Consider the following 20670-nt stretch of genomic DNA (forward strand, 5'->3'; position numbering starts at 1 on the left):
ATTTTCAATACTTGCAGGTCATGAATTCATGGTAGGAATTCTTCATGCTGCATAGAAAGCCCAGTTGGAGAGAATGGAGAGACGGCCCCAGGGATGTAAGATGGGAATATCCTAAAGGGCTGACTTTGACTATCATTAAAAGGATAAATGGTTGGGCGCCTGGGTGGCTCAGTTGGTTAAGCCACTGCCTTCGGCTCAGGTCATGATCCTGGAGTCCCGGGATCGAGTCCCGCATCGGACTCCATGCCCAGCAGGGAGTCTACTTCTCCCTCTGACCCTCCCCCTTCTCATGCTCTCTCTCTCTCTCTCATTCTCTCTCAAATAAATAAATATTAAAATAAAAAAAGACCAATCAAGGCAAAAAGATAAAAAAAAAAAAAAAAGGATAAATTGCAGTCCAAAACAAATTTGCTAGGAAGGACAAGAGGTAGAGAAGTAAATGTGCAAATTCTAAACACATGGCATTTGGGTAAGAAATGGGGACACTGCCCTGAGCTAAGTCAAGACGAAACTTACCTGAGAAGCAGCCATTTCTTCCTCTCCCTCTTGCTCTTGATTGTTTTCTCGGGTGATATTATGTAAAGAAATCACACGTGTATGCCTTTAAAGGCCTCAACACGGCCTCATTACCTGCTATCATCAGCTCAGAGACAGAAGGATCTTGAACTGCACAAAAGGCCAACCTCTACTTTGTCACAGGAAAAGATTCAGAAAAAAAGAGCTCCTACGTGGACATTTGCGTGTGAGTTTCTCCTTCCCCGGTTTCAGATGTCTTCCCCTCCCACAGACAGCCACAAATCCTGCCACAGGGAACGTGGGCTGCAATGACCTGCCCCTTCCAATTCCAGACCAGTCTGTTACCTTCTCTTCAAATGAAAGCTGAAGTCAACTTTCACAAATATACCTTCGAATCCTTGGGCTTCACCCTGGTCTACCCGAGAAGCACCTGAAGCACATAGTTAAAGCAGCACTGATGTTCTCACCCTGACCAATAGACAGACTCTGGCAGAGGGCCCAGGTGATGGTGGTTCTTAAAACTCACCCTGGGATCTTTACTGTAAACCCAGGCTGATAAGCAATGATGTGCTTTCAAGTTTTAATGTGCACAGAAATCATTCGGTGTTCCAGGTCCCACAGAAGAAATGGTGATTCTGCAGGTTGGGAATGGGGTCTGAGAATTGGCATCTTTCCCAAGTACTTGTTAGTGCTGATGCTGTTCCTGGAGACCCTCGTTTAGTGGCTACACTAGAGAATGCAGGCACAGCGCACCTGAGCCCCCCACACCCACCATCTACGTCAACACAAACAACTCCTGGGGAGTTCCCAGGAAAGAATTTACTATTTACTTTTCACTGTTGTGAGTTTACTGTGGGTTCCCAACAAAGACTACAATCACCATCCTGAAGGACCACATCTTACATAGCACTTTAAAGTATACAGAAAGAAAAAAAAAGTTTACAGAAAGAAGACTACTGAATGCACTGATGTCTAAGCAAGTCTCTATTTGGAAAACAACGTGTATATATCGATTATTGCAATGTTGATTGAGCACTGATTTTCTGTTCACAAGGAAGTTATGGGGTGCACTGTGTGGGCAACTTCACATATATGATTTCATCCCCATAATGCCCTGCGAGCTGGGCACTAGATGTCCTATAATAACCACAAAGATGTACATACTGGGACCCACCTATCTGCTTTGCCTCCTGTTTCCCTATCGATTAAAAAAAAAAGTTTGTGGCTCTCTGCTCCCCCTCAATCAGCAGACAGCCATGTCTTCTGGTAGTGCAAGCCGCATCCCCAAGACACGATGGTGACGGTTGGGGTAAACACATTTGGCCAATTGAGCACCTGGTCACCAGGGCTCTTTTAAATCTGGCAAAGCGGATATTGTAGCCATCAATAACCCATTTATTGATCTCAACTACATGGTCTACATATTCAGTATGACTCCACCCGTGGCAAATTTCACGGCATAGTCAAGGCTGAGAATGGGAAACTTATAATCAATGGAAACTCCATCTCCATCTTCCAGGAGTGAGATCCCACCAACATCAAAAGGGGTGATGCTGGTGCTGAGTATGTTGTTGAGTCCACTGGGATCTTCACCACCATGGAGATGGCTGGGGTTTACTTGAATGTTGGACCCAAGTGGGTCATCATCTCTGTCCCTTCTGCTGATGCCCCCATGTTTGTGATAAGCATGAACCATGAGAAATATGACAACTCCCTCAAGATTGTCAGCAATGCCTCCTGCACCACCAACTGCTTGGCCCCTCTGGCCAAGGTCATTCATGACAACTTTGGCATCATGGAGGGACTCATGACCACACGTCATGCCATCACTGCTACCCAGATGACCATGGACAGCCTCTCTGAGAATTTGTGGCATGATGGCTGAGGGGTTGCCCAGTACATTATCCCTGATTCTACCAGCACTGCAAGGACATCCCTGAGATGAATGGGAAGCTCATTGGCATGGCCTTCTGTGTCCCTACCCTCAGTGTGTTATTTGTGGATCTGACCTGCCACCAGGAGAAAGCTGCCAAATATGATGACATCAAGGAGGTGGTGAAGCAGGCATTGGATGGCCCTCTCAAGGGCATCCTCAGCTACACTGAAGGCCAGGTTGTCTCCTGTGACGTTCACAGGGACACCCATTCTTCTACCTTTGATTCTGGGGCTGGCATTGCTCTCAATGACCAGTTTGTGAAGCTCATTTCCTGGTATGACAATGAATTTGGCTATAGCAACTGTAGCCAAACCTTATGGTCCACGTGGCCTCCAAGGACTAAGAGCCCTCTGGACCACCAGCCTGAGCAAGATCAAGAGGAAGAGAGAGGCCCTCAGTGGCTGGGGAGTCCTTGCCCCAAGTCATCCCCCAACACACTGAGAATCTCCTGACCTCCAATTACCATCTCAGACCCCCTGAAGAAGGGGAGGGGCTGGGGGAGCCCTACCTTATCATATACCAGAATAAAGTATACTGTACCCAGCAAAAAAAAAAAAAAAAAAAAAGTTTTTATATAATAGGAACAAAATATGGATGAATGGAAAAATACAGAAAGGTAGATTAGTGGTTCACAGAGTTTTCATTCTTGTGTTCACATTATAGGATAGACAATGTTTGACTTTATAAGTAAATGCCAGTTTTCCTGTACTTTATCCACACTCATCAGCAACGTATGGTCATTTTAATTCCTCCACATTGGTGTTAACAATTTATTTTTTTCTCAAATTTAGTCATTCTAGCAAATAGAAAGTGTCATCTCCCTGTAGTTTTCCTGCATTCTAGGAGTGGTTAAAGAAAATATAACATATATGCATTATATAATATTATTTAAGATATAAAATACATATATCATAGAATATATTATGTATCATCAATAATACGTAAGATATATGGATGCAACATTCAGTCTTAAAAAAAGAAGACAGACGTCCTTCCATTTCAGACAAAGTAGGTGAGCCTGGAGGATCTTATTGTAAGTGGAATAAGCCGCAGAAAATGGCAAATACTGCTTTATCTCAATTATATCTGGAATCTAATAAAGTTGAACTCCTAAAAGCAGAGTAGAACTGCAATTTCAGGACATGGCTGAGGGAGAAGTGGGAGATGTTGGTCAAATAGTACAAAATTTTAATTATGCAAGACGAATAAATTCTGGGGATCTAAAGTACAGCATGGTGAATACAGATAATTCTGTGTCTATTATTATACTTGATATTTTCTAAGAGAATATATCTTCAATATTCTCAACAAAAATTAATTAAAAAATCAGAAATCAAAAATCATAACACTATGAGGTGATGGGCATGTTAATTAGCTAGATTGTTTTAATCATGTCATAATGTATACATAGATTTATGTTTTGTTACTTGAGCAACTACTCAATCTGCAGGAATGAAAAACAGGATTCTGGGTGAAAGGCTGGTAAAGCACACGATTTAATGATAGAAATGAAGGCTAAAATATTTAGTCCTTTGCTCCCATTTATCGGATTCTGGGTTTTGGGAATTGTGAGCACCAGCCCTGGAGAGATGAAAGGAACAGCCACTCAGAATCGGATCTCCAATCTGTCCTGGGAAGGGAGGAGCTCCAGAGCCAGGCCAGACCTAGACACAGCCTCAGAAGGGGGTGGATCTGGTTTGGGCTTGGGAGGGAGCTGGCTGTAGGCTCTGATCTCCCTGCTTCTGGGGTATGTCTAGGCCTGTCATTCCTAAGCCTTCCCAGAGAAATTCAACGCCCAGAGTTCATATTGTTTTAATCTATTTAGTCTCATTCCTATTTCAGAAAATAAAATAAAAAGCAACTTAACATAAACACTTAGCATTTTCAGGGGCAATTATATTAGAAAGCTTTTATTCTTACAAGAATGCAAAATAAATGTTACTGCTACTAAGAATTCTTTGGTCCACAGATGACCCATCAAAGGTGACACCAGAACTCACACCACAACACAGAGAGGGAACTGACTCAACTGAAGTCAAGTCCCCGGTATACCACTGCTTCCTCCCATTGACTCCACAATCCTGAATTCAAAAATGTACCCATTTGCTCTAAAAATTTCTGGATGTTATGGATCATGACTCGACTGCCACGGAAACAATCAGTTTCTATCTATTTGCATCTCTACACCTGCTCAGTGTTCTTTAACCACAGGAGGGACTCCCACCTGGACCATGAAGGCGATTTCTTCTATGGAGGGAGGAGAGGACCCTGGATGACTCACTCCACTTTCTCTGAATGGGAAACATATTCAAATTCTACACAGTCTACACAGGACATCCCTATATATTCCAAAGAGTCCCTGATACTGGAGAGTATGTCCCCAGTGAGACTGAATTGATGCCCCCATAGGGATACAGGTAGTGGAAACCTTAGGTTTCGTCGGGGTCATCAGATACAGCACAGACCTATCCTGGTGGAGCAGCATCCTCTGATGCAGGTGTGATGTATCCTGTCCCTGGGCAGGGCTCTCTGGAGTAAGAAGCCTCTACTTCAGTTAACATGGGTTACAGGTAGCTGTAGTTGTGCTCATGATTCTAGATTTGTTGTGGGTCTTAACCTTGCACTGTTAATGGATCTTCTCCTTCCTGAGGTTGTACTAAGGCAGGACCTAGTGTGGCAGGTTTTAAGCCTATGCTCGTTAAAACTTACAGATTTGGCATTGATGATCAGGAGTGCCAGTTTGTTGAAGGACCACCAAACACGTTAACCATCTTTGTGGAACTGTCTTCAAAACCCCATGCCCAGGTATATGTTAGTAAAATATCTTATATTGAAAGATACAAATTCAATGGGGCGCCTGGGTGGTCTGTCTTTGGCTCAGGTCCTGATCCCGGAGTCCTGGGATCGAGCCCCGCATCGGACTCCATGATCGGCGGGGAGCCTGCTTCTCCCTCCCCTACTCCCCCTACTGTGTTTCCTCTCTCACTGTCTCTATCAAATAAATAAATAAAATCTTAAAAAAAAAACCCCACACATTCAAATGTATTTTTTTTTCTTTTTAAGAATTGATCAATTGACCCCACATGACCTTCAGGGTGGAAATAGCTTCTGCAAGCATTTCGGCAAAGGGAGGGGGGAACGTTAGAAGTGTCTCCGTTTCTTGGCGACATTGAGGTCCAGGTATTCATCCAGAAAGCTGTTTGCAATCCCCAGGACGCCTAGGACCGTCAGCAAGGCCAGACTCCCCAGACTCAGCCGGAAACCGGTGATCCTTTTTTTAGCTGCTTCTGAATATCCCCAGAAATACTGGCGACGTATGTAGTAGACCAGACCCAGACAAGTAGCAAAAACTTGATTAAAATACCATCCAGCCATCCACAATGTAATCAGAAATATGGGGTAAAACTCCACACAGTTTTGTTGTGCACAAAATATTCTTTCAAACTCTGGTGACCCAGAGACTGCCAGAGGTGTGACTTCGTATTTTAATCTTGCCTTTCCTACATGCAAAGCAAAATAACTTTGTTGACAGGCCGACTGGACTGAGACAGCAGCCAGCAAGATTGAATGCCCAGCCATCTTTCACATGGAAGGTTCTGGTTCAGGGAACTATTTGTTGAAATCCCCACATTCAAATGTATTTCGAGTATGTCTGTTTTATTTCAGGAGCAACGGTTTCATTACTGATTGAACTGTAACCTTTATCTCCTGGGACCATTAATACAACATATCCTATGGATAATTATATAATTACAAGGGATTCATTGTACAGCTGTAATTTCTTATTACTGAAACAGATTTTTTTTTAAAGATTTTATTGATTTATTTGACAGAGAGAGACATAGCGAGAGAGGGAACACAAGCAGAGGGAGTGGGAGAGGGAGAAGCAGGCTCCCCACTGAGCAGGGATCCCGATGTGGGGCTCGATCCCAGGACCCTGGGATCATGACCCGAGCTAAAGGCAGACGCTTAATGACTGAGCCACCCAGGCGCCCCATAAAACATTTATTTTATTTATTTTATTTTATTTTATTTTTTAAAGATTTCATTTATTTATTTGACAGAGAGACACAGTGAGAGAGGGAACACAAGCAGGAGGAGTGGGAGAGGGAGAAGCAGGCTTCCCGTGGAGCAGGGATCCCGATGTGGGACTCGATCCCAGGACCCTGGGACCATGACCTGAGCCGAAGGCAGACGCTTCACCGACTGAGCCCCCCAGGCGCCCCTGAAACAGATTTTCTATTTTATTCACAATTTTACCTACAATGTGACTGGCTTGTAATTGTACATAACACCCTGTGAGACATGAATATAGAAATGACTGACATAGACAAAAACAGACTACATTTTCTCATGAGATGAGGAAGTCTTGGAATTCCTCCAGGATACAGAGAAGGACCTGGATATACAGTGGTCATCACCCAAGAGAATAAAGGCGCCTGGCAGTTGGGAAATATACATCCATCAAGGCCAAGTTGTTCACTTGCTACCAGGTGGTCTGATGAAGAGAAACATTACAATGACGGCAGAGAGGGTATAAAAAGTTACAAAGGTGGGGGCACCTGGGTGGCTCAGTCGTTAAGCGTCTGCCTTCGGCTCAGGTCATGATCTCAGGGTCCTGGGATCGAGCCCCATGTTGGGCTCCCTGCTCAGTGGGGAGTCTGCTTCTCCCTCTCCCTCTGCCTCTCCCCACTGCTCCTACTCTCTCTCTGACTCAAATAAATAAATTAAAAAAAAAAAAATCAAAAAAAAAGTTACAAAGGTGCTTTCCAGGACAGAAATGTAGTAGGTGTTAGCTCAGGGGACGATCTAGGTGTGATACTGTTCCTATGAACATGTTGGCCCCTACGCTTGTGTTTGCACAGAATGACAGCCATAATGAATCCTACACAAAAAACACCGGAGGTACATCTGAATGCTGCATAAAGTCTACACGTGTTTATCACAAAATATAGCAGAACAGGTGCCAATTATCTACAGCATTTGTGATGTATTTATTGATCTTCTTGTAACACACAAACATGGTAATGGTGATATTTAGCAGCTCCTATAGATTCCAGCAGAGGACACTGGAAGGGCTAATGGAATGCGAGACTGTTTGTTCCTTAATGCTTTGCCCACCTGGGGTTCTGGGACTGATGGTGATGGCCTGGAAGACAAGGAGCCAGAGTTGCCAAAGGACACACCTCTGGACACTATGTGGAACTAAAAATACATCCGCATCCAAAATCATGGAGAAAATGTTTCAAACCAAAAACTGTCAAGGTGTCTAGGATAACACCAAGAGAAAGGAACAATACTTGGCTACATTCAGATGACCGAGAAAAACCTCTCAAACTTGCCCTGGTTCCCATGCAGTAAAGGGAAATAATGACGACATAAGAGGTAGAACTCCTGCAGGGAGCCTGATGCGAGACACGATCCCAGGACCTTGGGATCATGACCTGAGCTGAAGGCAGACGCTTAACTGACTGAGCCACCCAGGTGCCCACCTTTATGGTTAACTAGCTGGTAAACGTGTTTCCCTGAGGTTTACAAGCCCTTCTAGCAAACTAATTGAACCCAAGGAATACATTATTGGAATCTCTAAACTATACCCAGTCATTCACAAATACGGGTAATAGCCTGAGCTCGTGAATAGTGCCTGCAAATATTACGTAAGGCGGGAGGGCAGTCCTGTGGAACTGAACCCTTAACTGTGGGACCTGAAGATACCTCGGTAAATAGTGTTCAAATTAAGTTAAATCGTAAGACATCCAGATGGTATTGGAGATTTGCTTTTTGTTCTGGGGAAAGCACCTCCACTCTGTATTTGTGACCAGAAGTGTCAGAAGTGCTCTATGTACTAAGAGGGACACAGAGCAGAGAAACACATTAGGGAAGAACTGGGTTTTTCTCTTCATAGAACAGAAATAGGTTGTTTTTTTTCTTATAACTGATGAAAATAGTTTAATTAAAAAAAAGGATTAATGATCATATAATATTGGTAGAGTCAACATTTGAACCTGTACCTACAGCAACAAGAGGCCCTTCCAGAAGACCTGTTCTTGGATTATCTCCTCTGTCTGACAAGCAATGCTTCATCCAGAAATCTTCACACAGAACAGCCTCCATGGTCTAAGACTTAAGAGTGTAAGATCCAGCCCTGGACACCTACATATACCCTGAATGGGTATTTAACTGAGCACTGAAGACCAGGTACACAGGTCCAGCTTCCAGAGTTTAAACACAGAAGTCCAGCCTACACATGACCCACTTTCACATCTGGAGAACCAAGACCACAGTCTACCTAAAACAATTCATGACCATCTGTATATCTGACTGCATTCTTCATGGGCTAACAACTTCATTGAAGAGGCCAACCATAAAGATGCCCCCAGAGTGTCATGCTCAAAGCAGGTTCCCCAAACAGGCCTCATTGGCATAACCTGAGAACTTTAAGAACGGAAAATTGGGGGGACTACAGCCCAGCCCAGAAATAATGAAATGGTAACATGGGAAGAGGCCTGGAAATCTGAGATTTTACAAGTGGTCCAGGTCGTTCTGATGCAAAATAAATTTGATAGCCTCTACAGTAACTAAGTCAAAGATCATTCCTGAATAATGCGGATAGTCACTCTTAGATATTCTCTCTGTGGTGATGTTACTTATGTGACACATACACACAACCTAGACATTTACCGTATTCATAAATAAATAGTACCGTAACATAGTCTGTCTTGGCTACCTCATCTTCCACATGTCACTTCCTTCAGTGCCCTCCTCCAGCTTCCTGGGATCACCCATGAATACACTTCTCATCACACTCTTTCATCAAAATAATCCAACTTAGAATGAATTGGAATTTATTCAAATATTTCATCAAATAAGATGAACTAAGATATGAATACATATAAGATATGTATACATATATCAATGTATATGTATATATATGATATGAAATAGGATAGAAATACATATAGCCAAAAACAGATGTTATAATTTATAATGGAGTCGAATATAGAATTCTATGAATCTGCATTTGATGATTTCTACTATGAGAACATAAATGACTACAGACTAAAAAGCTCCTCATTGGGGCGCCTGGGTGGCTCAGTTGGTTAAGTGACTGCCTTCGGCTCAGGTCATGATCCTGGAGTCCCGGGATCGAGTCCCGCATCAGGCTCCCTGCTCAGCAGGGAGTCTGCTTCTCCCTCTGACCCTCCACCCTCTCATGTGCTCTCTCTCTCTATCTCATTCTCTCTCAAATAAATAAATAAAATCTTTAAAAAAATAAAATAAAATAAAAAGCTCCTCATGCTCACCTCTGAAGAATCAGCACTTTATTTCCATATATGATAAAATTATTGTGAATCTCAGTAGGCACACTCTAGATTTCAGGGCCTTTTCATAACATCTGATTCTAGTGCAAGGCATGTCCTTTGTATCAGATGCCTTGAAACCATTCAGGTAACGCTGGCCATTCCCAACAAGCTCACACGTCCACCTGTGTACAGATATGTGGTTACTCAGAGTGGCCTCATGACAGCGTTCTGGTCAGTGAGATGAAGAGAGAAGCACCTGAAAGAGGTTGGCCTGCTCTGAGAGAGAAAGGAGTGGTTCTAAAACAAATTCCCTGAGTCCTAGCAGATTACCACCACCTCCTTGATGCATGGAACATGGTTTGATGCCTGAAGGTGGGGCAAGCGTCTTTGGCCATGACAACAAGTGTTACCACGATGTCTGCTGCTAGACAATAGCAGAGAGAAGAAATGGAACAAGTAGAGTATACCATAGTGTGTATGAGCCATTTTATCAGACATGAGCATCCACCTACTCATTACATACATAATACACAATATACATCTTCTTTTCTATAAGGACACATCTGCCTTTTCATGGTGTAGCTGAACACAAACAGCTACCCAAAAAAGCATCATTATGCTTCACTTGTACCAATGTTAAATGTGAGCACAACCTACTACTACCCAACTTCATGGTATCAGTTTTCACAACGGACAGAAACCCTCTTTCATGCTGCCCATAGGATGGTTAAAAATGCAGCATGAGCTGTGAGTGAACATAGGAACATCTATTTTTAAAAAGTACGTGGACTGTTTTGAGGCAGAAATGCTCACTCTCTCTGACTGGTGAACTGTCCCCCAACTAATCAGTGCCTTGAACAGACCTCAAAGAATAACAGTCGACATGGGGCTCAAGCAGAACCGAGTTTCCTACCAGCTGTGGATCAGCTTCACTGCAATGACATCCATCTACAGTGGACCAGACTGACGTTGGGCTCATATACCTAAGATTCTAGTGCTTTGAAAAATGACAGCACACACCTTCCTGATACTTCCAGTGTCCACAAGGCTTCTACATTTCCAACAACTACTCTGCCATGTGACATTTGAAGGGTATGGCCACAACATTTGCATCTTCCACCAACCCCTCTCCTTCCACTCCCATGGGTTTTGGCCTGAAAAGTACAGGAATCTCTATCATCCAACAGCATCTATCCTCAATACTACATAGGAATTTATGAAATCAGGAAGACAGGATCTGACTTCTCCGAAGGTAGGGAAAAGAAAATGCTACTAAGAAAATCATGAGGAGGGACGACTAGGTGGCTCAGTTGTTTAGGCGTCTGACTTCAGCTCAGGTCACCATCTCAGAGTCCCGGGATCAAGCCTGGTATGGAGCTCTGCCCTTGGCGGGGAGTCTGCATCTCCCTTTCTCGCTCCCTCTGCCCTTCCCCCAATTCGTGCTCTCCCTCCTTCTCTCTCTCAAATAAATAAAATTTTTTAAAAAAAGGGAAAATACACTTACAGTAGTGTACTATAAAAACTATGTACATGTAAGTGGACATGCACAGTTCAATCCCATAGTGTTCAAGGTTCAACAATACATTATAGTTAGTCTCTTTACGTACAACTTTGTTTAATGTGGAGTAGATTAAAATTAGTGCAAGGAAAACATATCATTCACCACACATTAGTATTAACACGCACACACAAAACATTGAGTTTCATTAATTAAGTAAGTTCAAACATGGTCTAAATAAGCTACTGCAAAACCACTGTATGATCCTAGGTCAAAATACAGATTACCAGCATTGAACAAGCAGTTTTGTTCATCTTCTGTGATCAGAGAGTTGTGGCCCCATGGTTTTACTAATAACATTCCAAATATGTGATCAAACTGTTTATGTTCTCAGTAAGGTTTCTGGTCAACAGTAGTCTACTAATAGTTAAATGTTGATACACATACAAACACAAACATTTTCCTTAGTTCTTTTACACCTAAATTATATCTTAAGCTCTGTGTATTTACAATTTGCATTCCATGCATACCAAAGCCATGGGAATCTTTTTTGCTCAGGACACGCAAAAAAAACCTCATGAACAAAGAATAGTATAGAATAAAACTTTATAAATGGTGATTTACAATTCTGCAGGTATGGCTTATAAGTATATTTCTAGTGACTTTGTTACACTAGCATTTTTTTTTTTTTTTAAAGATTTTATTTATTTGACAGAGAGAGAAACAGCGAGAGAGGGAACACAAGCAGGGGGAGTGGGAGAGAGGGAAGCAGGCTTCCCGTGGAGCAGGGAGCCCGATGCGGGGCTCGATCCTAGGACCCTGGGATCATGACCTGAGCTGAAGGCAGACGCTCAACGACTGAGCCACCCAGGCACCCCGAGCGCCTTTTTTTTTTTTTTAAAGATTTTATTTATTTATTTGACAGAGAGAGAGAGACACAGCGAGAGAGGGAATACAAGCAGGGGGAGTGGGAGAGGGAGAAGCAGGCTTCCCACGGAGCAGGGAGCCTGATGCGGGACTCGATCCCAGGGCCCTGGGATCATGACCTGAGTCGAAGGCAGACGCTCAATGACTGAGCCACCCGGGCGCCCGTTACACTAGCATTTGTAGAGTCCCTGGGCTTTTGTGGTGAGTCAAGTTTCAATAAAAGGACACCAAGGAAAATGAAATAGCCAAGTTCATTACTCATAGATCCTAGAGGATGTACACGATATGCCTTGACAAGTACATGATGGAGTCAAGGAGTGCAGGCAGAGAAAGAGGCAGGAACTGGGGCAGATACATTTATTAGGGTCCGTGGTTGGCACGCCTTGCACTTCATGGGCAAGTCTAGAAGGCACAATTCAAACCAAAATATGTGGAGTATGATAACCTCTGTAGGGGTCTTCTCTACAGAATGCACAAGGGAAATATACTGGGAATGGAGATTTTTGTTTACAAGGACTGCTGGGGTTGTCATATCAGGAACTTACACTAGCTTGTAACTGTGAGGACTGTTACCGAATATATTCGCTATCAGGAGGAGCAAGTCAGTTCAAACCTCCTGCAAACAGCCTAGTTATATCAAACGGGGTCCAAGGCAGCAATACCAAAAAGTGAGATAGCTATATTATTATACTTTTTATTTAATGATTCACTTTATTATTTATTTGACAGAGAGCACAAGCAAGAGGGGTAGAGGGAGAGGGAGAGAAAATCTCAAGCAGACTGGGCACTGAGTGTAGAGTCTGACACAGGGCTCGATCTCATGAACCTGAGCTGAAATCAAGAGCTGGAGGCCTAACTGACTGCCATCTAGGCACCCCTCTCGATAATACTTCTATATCATCTGCATTATAGCAGTCATAAGGTCCCAGTAGTTACAAAAGGAAGGAAAATATACAATATATAAATTTGGAAAAGATAATCTCAAATCATTTGAGGCTTAATTCTACTGGGAAGACGTAATACCTCTTAGGCGATCCCATTGCATTCATAAGTACAGTTGATTCTGGTACAATGCAGGGGTTGGGATTCTCCTACATATGTATACTCTGATGTCAAAGAAGTTTTAAGCAATGCTTAAAGGTTTCACCAAATTGTTTACATTTGTAAGATTTCTTCCCAGTATGTATTCTCTGATGTTTAGAAAGTTTTGTGTGCCAGTAAAAGGCTTTGTCACATTCATTTCATTTTTGAGGTTTCTCCCCAGTATGTGTTCTCTGATGTCCAGGAAGTCTTGAATGCTGGGTAAAGGCTTTGCCATATTCCTTACATATGTAAGGTTTCTTCTCAGTATGAAGTCTATGCTGTTGAGTTTTGAACACTGCTTTAAAGCTCTGACACATTTACTACATTAGTAAATCATCTCTTCAGGAAGGATATGACGACATATAAAAAGGTTAAAGCTTGATAGAAGACTTTCCAACATGCATTTGTTTTATATACTGGTATCTGGAAACGGAGTTCTTTAAAGTTTATTAGGATTTACCCTTGTTAATGTTTATTTCCGTATTTATCACATTCATAAATTTTTTCTCCATTATAAACACCTTGGTAATTATTGAAGATCAAGTCCTCACAAAAGGCCAGCCAAAGTTCATCACACACAAAATGCTGCTCCACATTATGTATTATGTGGTATCTATTGAACAGTGACGGTTGGATAAAGACACTCCGATATGTATCAAAATTAGGGACTCTGGAATAGGACAGACAATTTGTTGGTAGAAGAATCATGAACCCTCCGGAAGGGAATTCTGAAATCGATTATTAGACTTTTAATCTTCAAATTTCTAATTTATAGAAACCTTTGAATAATTAATACCTCCTATATTTGAAATGGTTCAAATCATTACTTGCAGCATGGAATAGGTAATTTTCCAGAATGTCTGCTTTTGTTTTCAGAGAAAACGTATGTATAAAAAAAGGAGCTGAGGCTTTGTATTCAGAGTTCTGCAAACATAATGGTCTTAAAGCGGGATTTTCCCCAAAATGTTTTCTACCCTCTATTTCTTCTGGCAGGAAGGATTCGATTAAGGGTAATGGTCCTGGTTTAGTTATATCCATTATAACACTGTTTCTGCCCTCCTTCTCAGTCTTTCATTAACTGTGATCTCAAAGATGCAGCTTCCACTGTCTTCCCAGTAGCAGGTTATGGAATACATTTTCGTTGACTGTTTTTTGTAAAAATCCCAGGTGTCATGAGAAGACCTAATTGAAAAATACCAAATAAATTATCCCACATAGTATGCTTGCAAGTATATACTTTAAAATGCTAATGTATAAAATTAATATTCATCAGATGACATGAGTAAGATGGAGAAATAGGAAGGAGGAGGACTTTGCTCCTTCATGAAGACACAAACTAACCAAATTGCCTTTTTGAGTGCTCCGGAAGCAGCTGGGAGAACACAGCACCCTCAGGCAAACACAAATGAAGAAAAGCCTGTTTGAAGAGAGAAGGAAAGTTTGTTCCATTGCCCCAGTAAGCTGTTCACCCGACCTGGCACTCCACGACAAGACTGCGAGAAAACTCTCAACTCTGCTCAGGAAAGACACGCGTGAACTCTGTGGGCAATAATCTGGCTTCTTTACAGCTGCCTGGAGGACTTGTTTCTTTCATGCATGACATGGAAGGCTGAGGGAATGGGAACAATGGGAACACCCACTTGATGCATTGCGGTGACTACTCACAGAACAGGTAAGACCTGCTCAAAAGCCAGAGACTGCAGTGCTGAAGATCATGTGTAATTAACAGGAAACAACAACAATGATCTAACTGTGAAAGTACAAACACCCAGACATTACACATCCCCAGAGTATGTTTGATAGGCCCCACAATTACCGCACAGATGGCTGTTATCTGTGTTCTCCATTACAAAGCAAGTACATAAATTCTGGGTCCAGGGCTGGTTTTTAAATTTCCAAACATCACCAAAAGATCACAAGGCATACAGAGGAGCAGAAAAATGTGTTACAATTAAAGGAACAAGACAAACCTCCAAAAACTGGCCCTAAACTAATAAAGAACTATAAATTACCTGACAAAGGATTCAAACTATCTATCATAAAAGTGCTCATGAAGGAAGAGTAGAAACCGGGTAACTAAATGAAATCCAGTAAAGTATGCATGACCGAAATGAAAATCCAGAGACAGGCAGTTTAAAAAACGACCTAACAGATATTAGGAGCTGAAAAGTACAAACTAAATTTTAAAGTACACTAAAGGGTCAGCACCTGACTTGATGAAGTAGAAGAAAGACTTAGACAACATAAAGATCCCTCATTTTAAATTATCCACTGAGGGGAATAAAAAACTTGTGGAAAAGGACAGGGTCCAAGGGACTTATGGGACACCAACAAGTAGACCAATATACACATTAAGGGGGACGCCCCCCAAGGAGAGCAGAGTGGAAAGGGGCAGATAGCTTACGTGAAGAACAACTGGCTTATACCTGCACAATTGTGGGAAAACAGAGACATGTTCAAGAAGCTCAGTGAATTCTAAGTAGGATAGATGTCAAGACATGAGGACACAGACACATTATAATTAATTTATCAGAAATCACAAGTGAACAGAGAGCTTTGAAACACCATGACAAAACTAATTTCTCCTGTGTAACAGAGCTCTTCTAAGAACATTAATGGTTTCTCAGCAGAACTTACAAAAAGAAATGCAAGGGATAAAATCTTCAAGTACCGAAAGACCAAAAAAAATATCAACCAAAAACACTATGTGGCATAAATGTCCTTCAAAAATGGACAAATGAAGGCATACCCACGTCAAATCCCCTAGAAGTGTACCATTAGACCTGTCCTACAAGAAACACTAAAGAAAGTCTTTCTGGTTAAAGCACAAAGATTCTAGACAGTAATTAAAACCACATGAAAATATAAAGCTCTCTGGTAAATGTAAATGTTTACACAAATATAGAAACCTAGAATATTGTAATGAGGTAGCACAGACTGCTATTTTCTTACTGAACTGAATTATTTTAAAGAATAAAAACACAGGGGCACGTGGTTGATTTTGGCTCAGGTCAAGATCTCAGGTTGTGAGATCAAGCCCTGCATTGGGCTCTAAGTCTCTCCCTCTCCATCTGCCCCTCCCCCCACTCACATGCATGCTCTCTCTCTTCCTTAAAAAAAAATAAATAAAAGAATAAAAATGAGGGGCGCCTGGGTGGCTCAGTCGGTTAAGCGACTGCCTTCGGCTCAGGTCATGATCCTGGAGTCCCCGGATCGAGTCCCGCATCGGGCTCCCTGCTCAGCGGGGAGTCTGCTTCTCCCTCTGACCCTCACCCCTCTCATGCTCGCTCTCTCATTCTCTCTCTCAAATAAATAAATAAAATCTTTAAAAAAAAAAAAGAATAAAAATGATATATCTAAATTACAGAGTACACAACAGAAAAGACACAATTATTAAATATAGGGTTACGAGCGACCTACAGTGGGTACGGGGATGGACAGGATAAGCAGTAGTTTTGCATGCTCTTGACGATATTAGGTTAAAATGGTTTGTTACAGCTTTGAGAGGTTTTAAGTAATCCCTATGGTAACCGGGGTGGGAAAAAAAACCAACAACAGAAGATATAACAAGGAAAGGAGATCGTATCAAAGCATGTCACTACAAACATCAAACAAATATAATGAGGCACACTGGGAGGGAAAGGAGGATAAAACAGCCACGAGAAGTACAGAAAACTACGAAAAGACAGCAGCAGTACTTCCCCTTCCTAATTACTTTGACGGTAAGTAGATTAAACGCCCCCCATTAAAAGGCATAAATTGGCTGAATGAGTAAAACACAAGATGCAACACCCTCCTGTCTACAAGAGAGTCACATTAAGTCTAAGGACACACCTAAGATGCAAGTAAAAGTACGTAAAAGCACATTTCACGAAAACGGAAACCAAAAGAGGGCACAGGAGGCCATACTAATACCATACAAATACATGTAAATTCATAGCGTTTCAGAAGAGAAAAACATACATACGTAAGGAAACGAAACTACCCAGATACTGCTAACAATTATGTGTGCACCTGACAACAGAGATCCCAGACATGTGAAGCACAAAAGGCAGAACTGAAGGAATAAATCAACAGCATCATTATAGGAGCAGAGGTTAATACCTTGATTTAACTGGACAGAAAGCCCACATTCAAGTCCAGGAAGGGGAGCACTTGATTACATATGACGGACGTATACAGACCACTCCACCAAGCAAGAGTCGGATACACAAATCTTCTCAGTCACACACAGAATGTTCTCTAGCACAGACTGTCTACAAAACACGTCTTAACAAATTTAAAGATTAGTATCGTAAGTATCATTTCTGATCACCATGGAATAAAACGAAGAATGAAGAGCAGATGGGAAACTGGAAATGCCACAAATATTTGGACATTAAACAACATGCTCTTGAACAATCAATGGGTCAAAATGAAATTATAAAGAAAATAACCAGTAAATACCTTGAAAGGAATGAAATGAAACAATATATTCAAACATATTGAAATCAGAAAAAGTCATTCTTTTTTTTTTTTAAGATTTTATTTATTTGAGAGAGAAAGAGAGGAGAGAGGGAGGGCATGAGCGGGAGGAAGGGGCAGAGGAAGAGGAAGAAGCAAACTCCCTGCTGAGCATATAGCTGGATGTAGGGCTGCTCAATCTAAGGACCCTGAGATCATGACCCGAGCCTAAGTCAGACACTTAACTGACTGAGCCACCCAGGCACCCCCAGAGAAAGTAATTCTAAGGAAACAGTCAGTGGAGTGAAAAGGCTACTTGAAAAATGCAAGGAATTTTTTTTGCAGAGCGTCTAGAGCAGAAAGATTTAACATTTAGAACAGAGAAAGAACTATTGCAATGACAACCAAACAGCAACTAGCATGATTAGTAACTGTACAAAATTTTCAATGGGCACAATCCAAGAAATATATACAAATGGACAAGGCACAGGAAAGATGCTCAACCTAACTATTCATTAGAAAAATATAAATCAAACAGTGAGTCATCACCCCTCACCTGTCCAGATCCCACTATTAAGCACGAACAACAACAAAAAAAGTACACGTGCTGGAAAGGATGAGGAGAGATTGGACCCCTTATACACTGTTAGAGGAAATGCATATGAAGCAATCACTATGGAAAACGGAATGGGGGTTCCTCAAAGAGTTGTAAATCATATTACCATATGATCCAACCATCGCACTTGACAGTATATAACCAAAGCAATTCAAAGTGGGATCCACAAGAGATGTTTGCACAGGGATATTCACAGCAGCATTATTCAGAAAAGCCAATAATAAATGAAAGCAACAGAAATACTTATGAATGCATAAGAAAATGTAGCATATACATTCACTAGAATAATAATCAGCCTTGAAAAAAGAGACACATACTGTCACTTTATACAACATGGTTAAAACGTGATAAGTGAAATAAATGAGTCACAGAAACAGATACACTATGATTTCATTTAAGTGACTAAACCTAATGTGAACCTCATGAAAAGGAAGGAAGGAAAGAGAGAAGGAAAGAAAGAGAGGGTGCCAGGATCTCAGACGCAAGTGTGGAAGTGGGTACTTAACAGTTACTAAGTTTTAGTTTTATAGGATGAGGTAATTCTAGAAATTGCTATTCCAATAATGTCAACACACTTAACACTTTAGTTAAAAATGGTTAAAATGGTAAATTTCGTGGCATATATTTTTGACCACAATGAAGAATAATGACACCTAAAACTGAAGAGATACAAATTTTTAAAAAATTACCTTTAGTTCAAAAAGGTGTTTCTTTCAAAAGAGAATATGAATTCATCCACAAATAGATGATGACATTAATTCCATATAACAACTTACCCAGGATAAACACACAATATAAAACCACCAGTGACAACCAACCAAGAAAAGAAACAAACAAGGTAAGTCATGAACCAACAATGTACGGGTAATATTTGTACAAACAAATACACACATAATTTTATTGGCATTTGACATATGGCTGATTCCTATTTCAATTAAACCCTACACTGTCTTTGAACTCCTAAGTTGAAAATTGTTATCCAAAACTATAAAACAGATAAAAAAACAAAAGCACAATTCACTAACGCTGTAGAAACTATCAATAAAAATGAAGTTTTACTGAATGCAAAACAATAGGAGAAATGTTACCTGTAATACTTCTGAATAAAACAGATACGCTATTATACAAGGATCCTTCCATATAACGAGTTTTAAACCGAGACCGGGCACTCAAGAAAAGCAAGCATTTTCTGCTTTGTTTACTTTCTGCTAATGTTTGACACATTAGCATGTGTTATGTGGCATAAATTGTGCACAGAAAATTCATCACAGTTGATCATAAAATGTTCTAATAAAAATTTTATGGATGAGCTTCATTAAATGACACTAGAGAATTTGTTAAGATATTGCCACTTCTACAAAGAATGCCAAGGCTGTACTTCATTCTTGAGAAGCGACATCACGAACAAACATACAGAGAAAGACCATGATGGTTGTACAATATGCTGAGTATCACTGCTATATAAAATAAGCATTTTGGGCACCTGGGTGGCTCAGTTGGTTAAGCGACTGCCTTCGGCTCAGGTCATGATCCCGGAGTCCCGGGATCGAGTCCTGCATCCGGCTCCCTGTTCAGCGGGGAGCCTGCTTCTCCCTCTGACCCTCCCCGCTCTCATGTGCTCTCTCTCTCTCTCAAATAAATAAAATCTTTAAAAATAAATAAATAAAATAAGCATTTAGGTATAAATTATACCACAGTTCACATGTATTTTAAGATAATCATTTCAAGTAGCACTTCCCAAATCACACATTCAGGTGTGTTCTCCGCTTTGACCATTACACCTCACCTGCATCATCTGCTTTACTCATTCCCACCTACCTGGATGTAAGGCTCCTTTCTCTTCACATCCCAGGGCTCTCTCTTGGCTCCAGAAAGGTGAACAGGTGTCACTTAGATATAAGACTCATTTGTTTTAAAAAGAGAAATAGGAATTCTTTTGGATTCTTTAATTTTCAACCCAGTATTGTCCTCAATACAGAAGAGAGAACATTGTAGAATTCTAGAAAATGGTTTCCCCAAATACTGTTATTTGATGAGTTTGAATGGAATGTTTTTATGGAAATTATACGTGCTACTAGAACACAAAGAATGGCAACAACAATCCTTTTTAAACATTTACTAGAGGGACGCCTGGGTGGCTCAGTCGGTTAAGCATCTGCCTTCGGCTCAGGTCATGATCCCAGGGTCCTGGGATCGAGCCCCGCATCGGGCTCCCTGCTCCGCGGGGAGCCTGCTTCTCCCTCTGCCTCTGTCTCTCTGTGTCTCATGAATAAATAAAATCTTAAAAAAAAAAAAAATTTACTAGAAACCAGGTAGTATTGTAAGTTAATGCAAGGAAACAAACCAA

At 41.3% G+C, this 20670-nt stretch overlaps 2 protein-coding genes and 1 pseudogene across 4 annotated transcripts in view; 1 reads left to right on the plus strand and 2 right to left on the minus strand.

Annotated features, from left to right (window-relative positions):
• The window catches only part of LOC117997798 (putative protein ZNF720), a 166431-nt gene that overhangs the window by 113774 nt on the left and 31987 nt on the right, over window positions 1–20670 (minus strand). The window lies entirely within an intron of this gene.
• Window positions 1811–2795, plus strand: LOC117997859 (annotated as a pseudogene).
• On the minus strand, window positions 5465–6277 carry LOC117997904 (microsomal glutathione S-transferase 2-like). Its single transcript, XM_034986453.1, has one exon. It carries the CDS (start codon window positions 6029–6031, stop codon window positions 5594–5596), a length of 438 nt encoding a protein of 145 aa, XP_034842344.1. The 5' UTR covers window positions 6032–6277; the 3' UTR covers window positions 5465–5593.

This window comes from Mirounga leonina, unplaced genomic scaffold, assembly GCF_011800145.1.
Source record: "Mirounga leonina isolate KUSES-001 unplaced genomic scaffold, KU_Mleo_1.0 Mir_376, whole genome shotgun sequence".
Classification (NCBI taxonomy): domain Eukaryota; kingdom Metazoa; phylum Chordata; class Mammalia; order Carnivora; family Phocidae; genus Mirounga; species Mirounga leonina.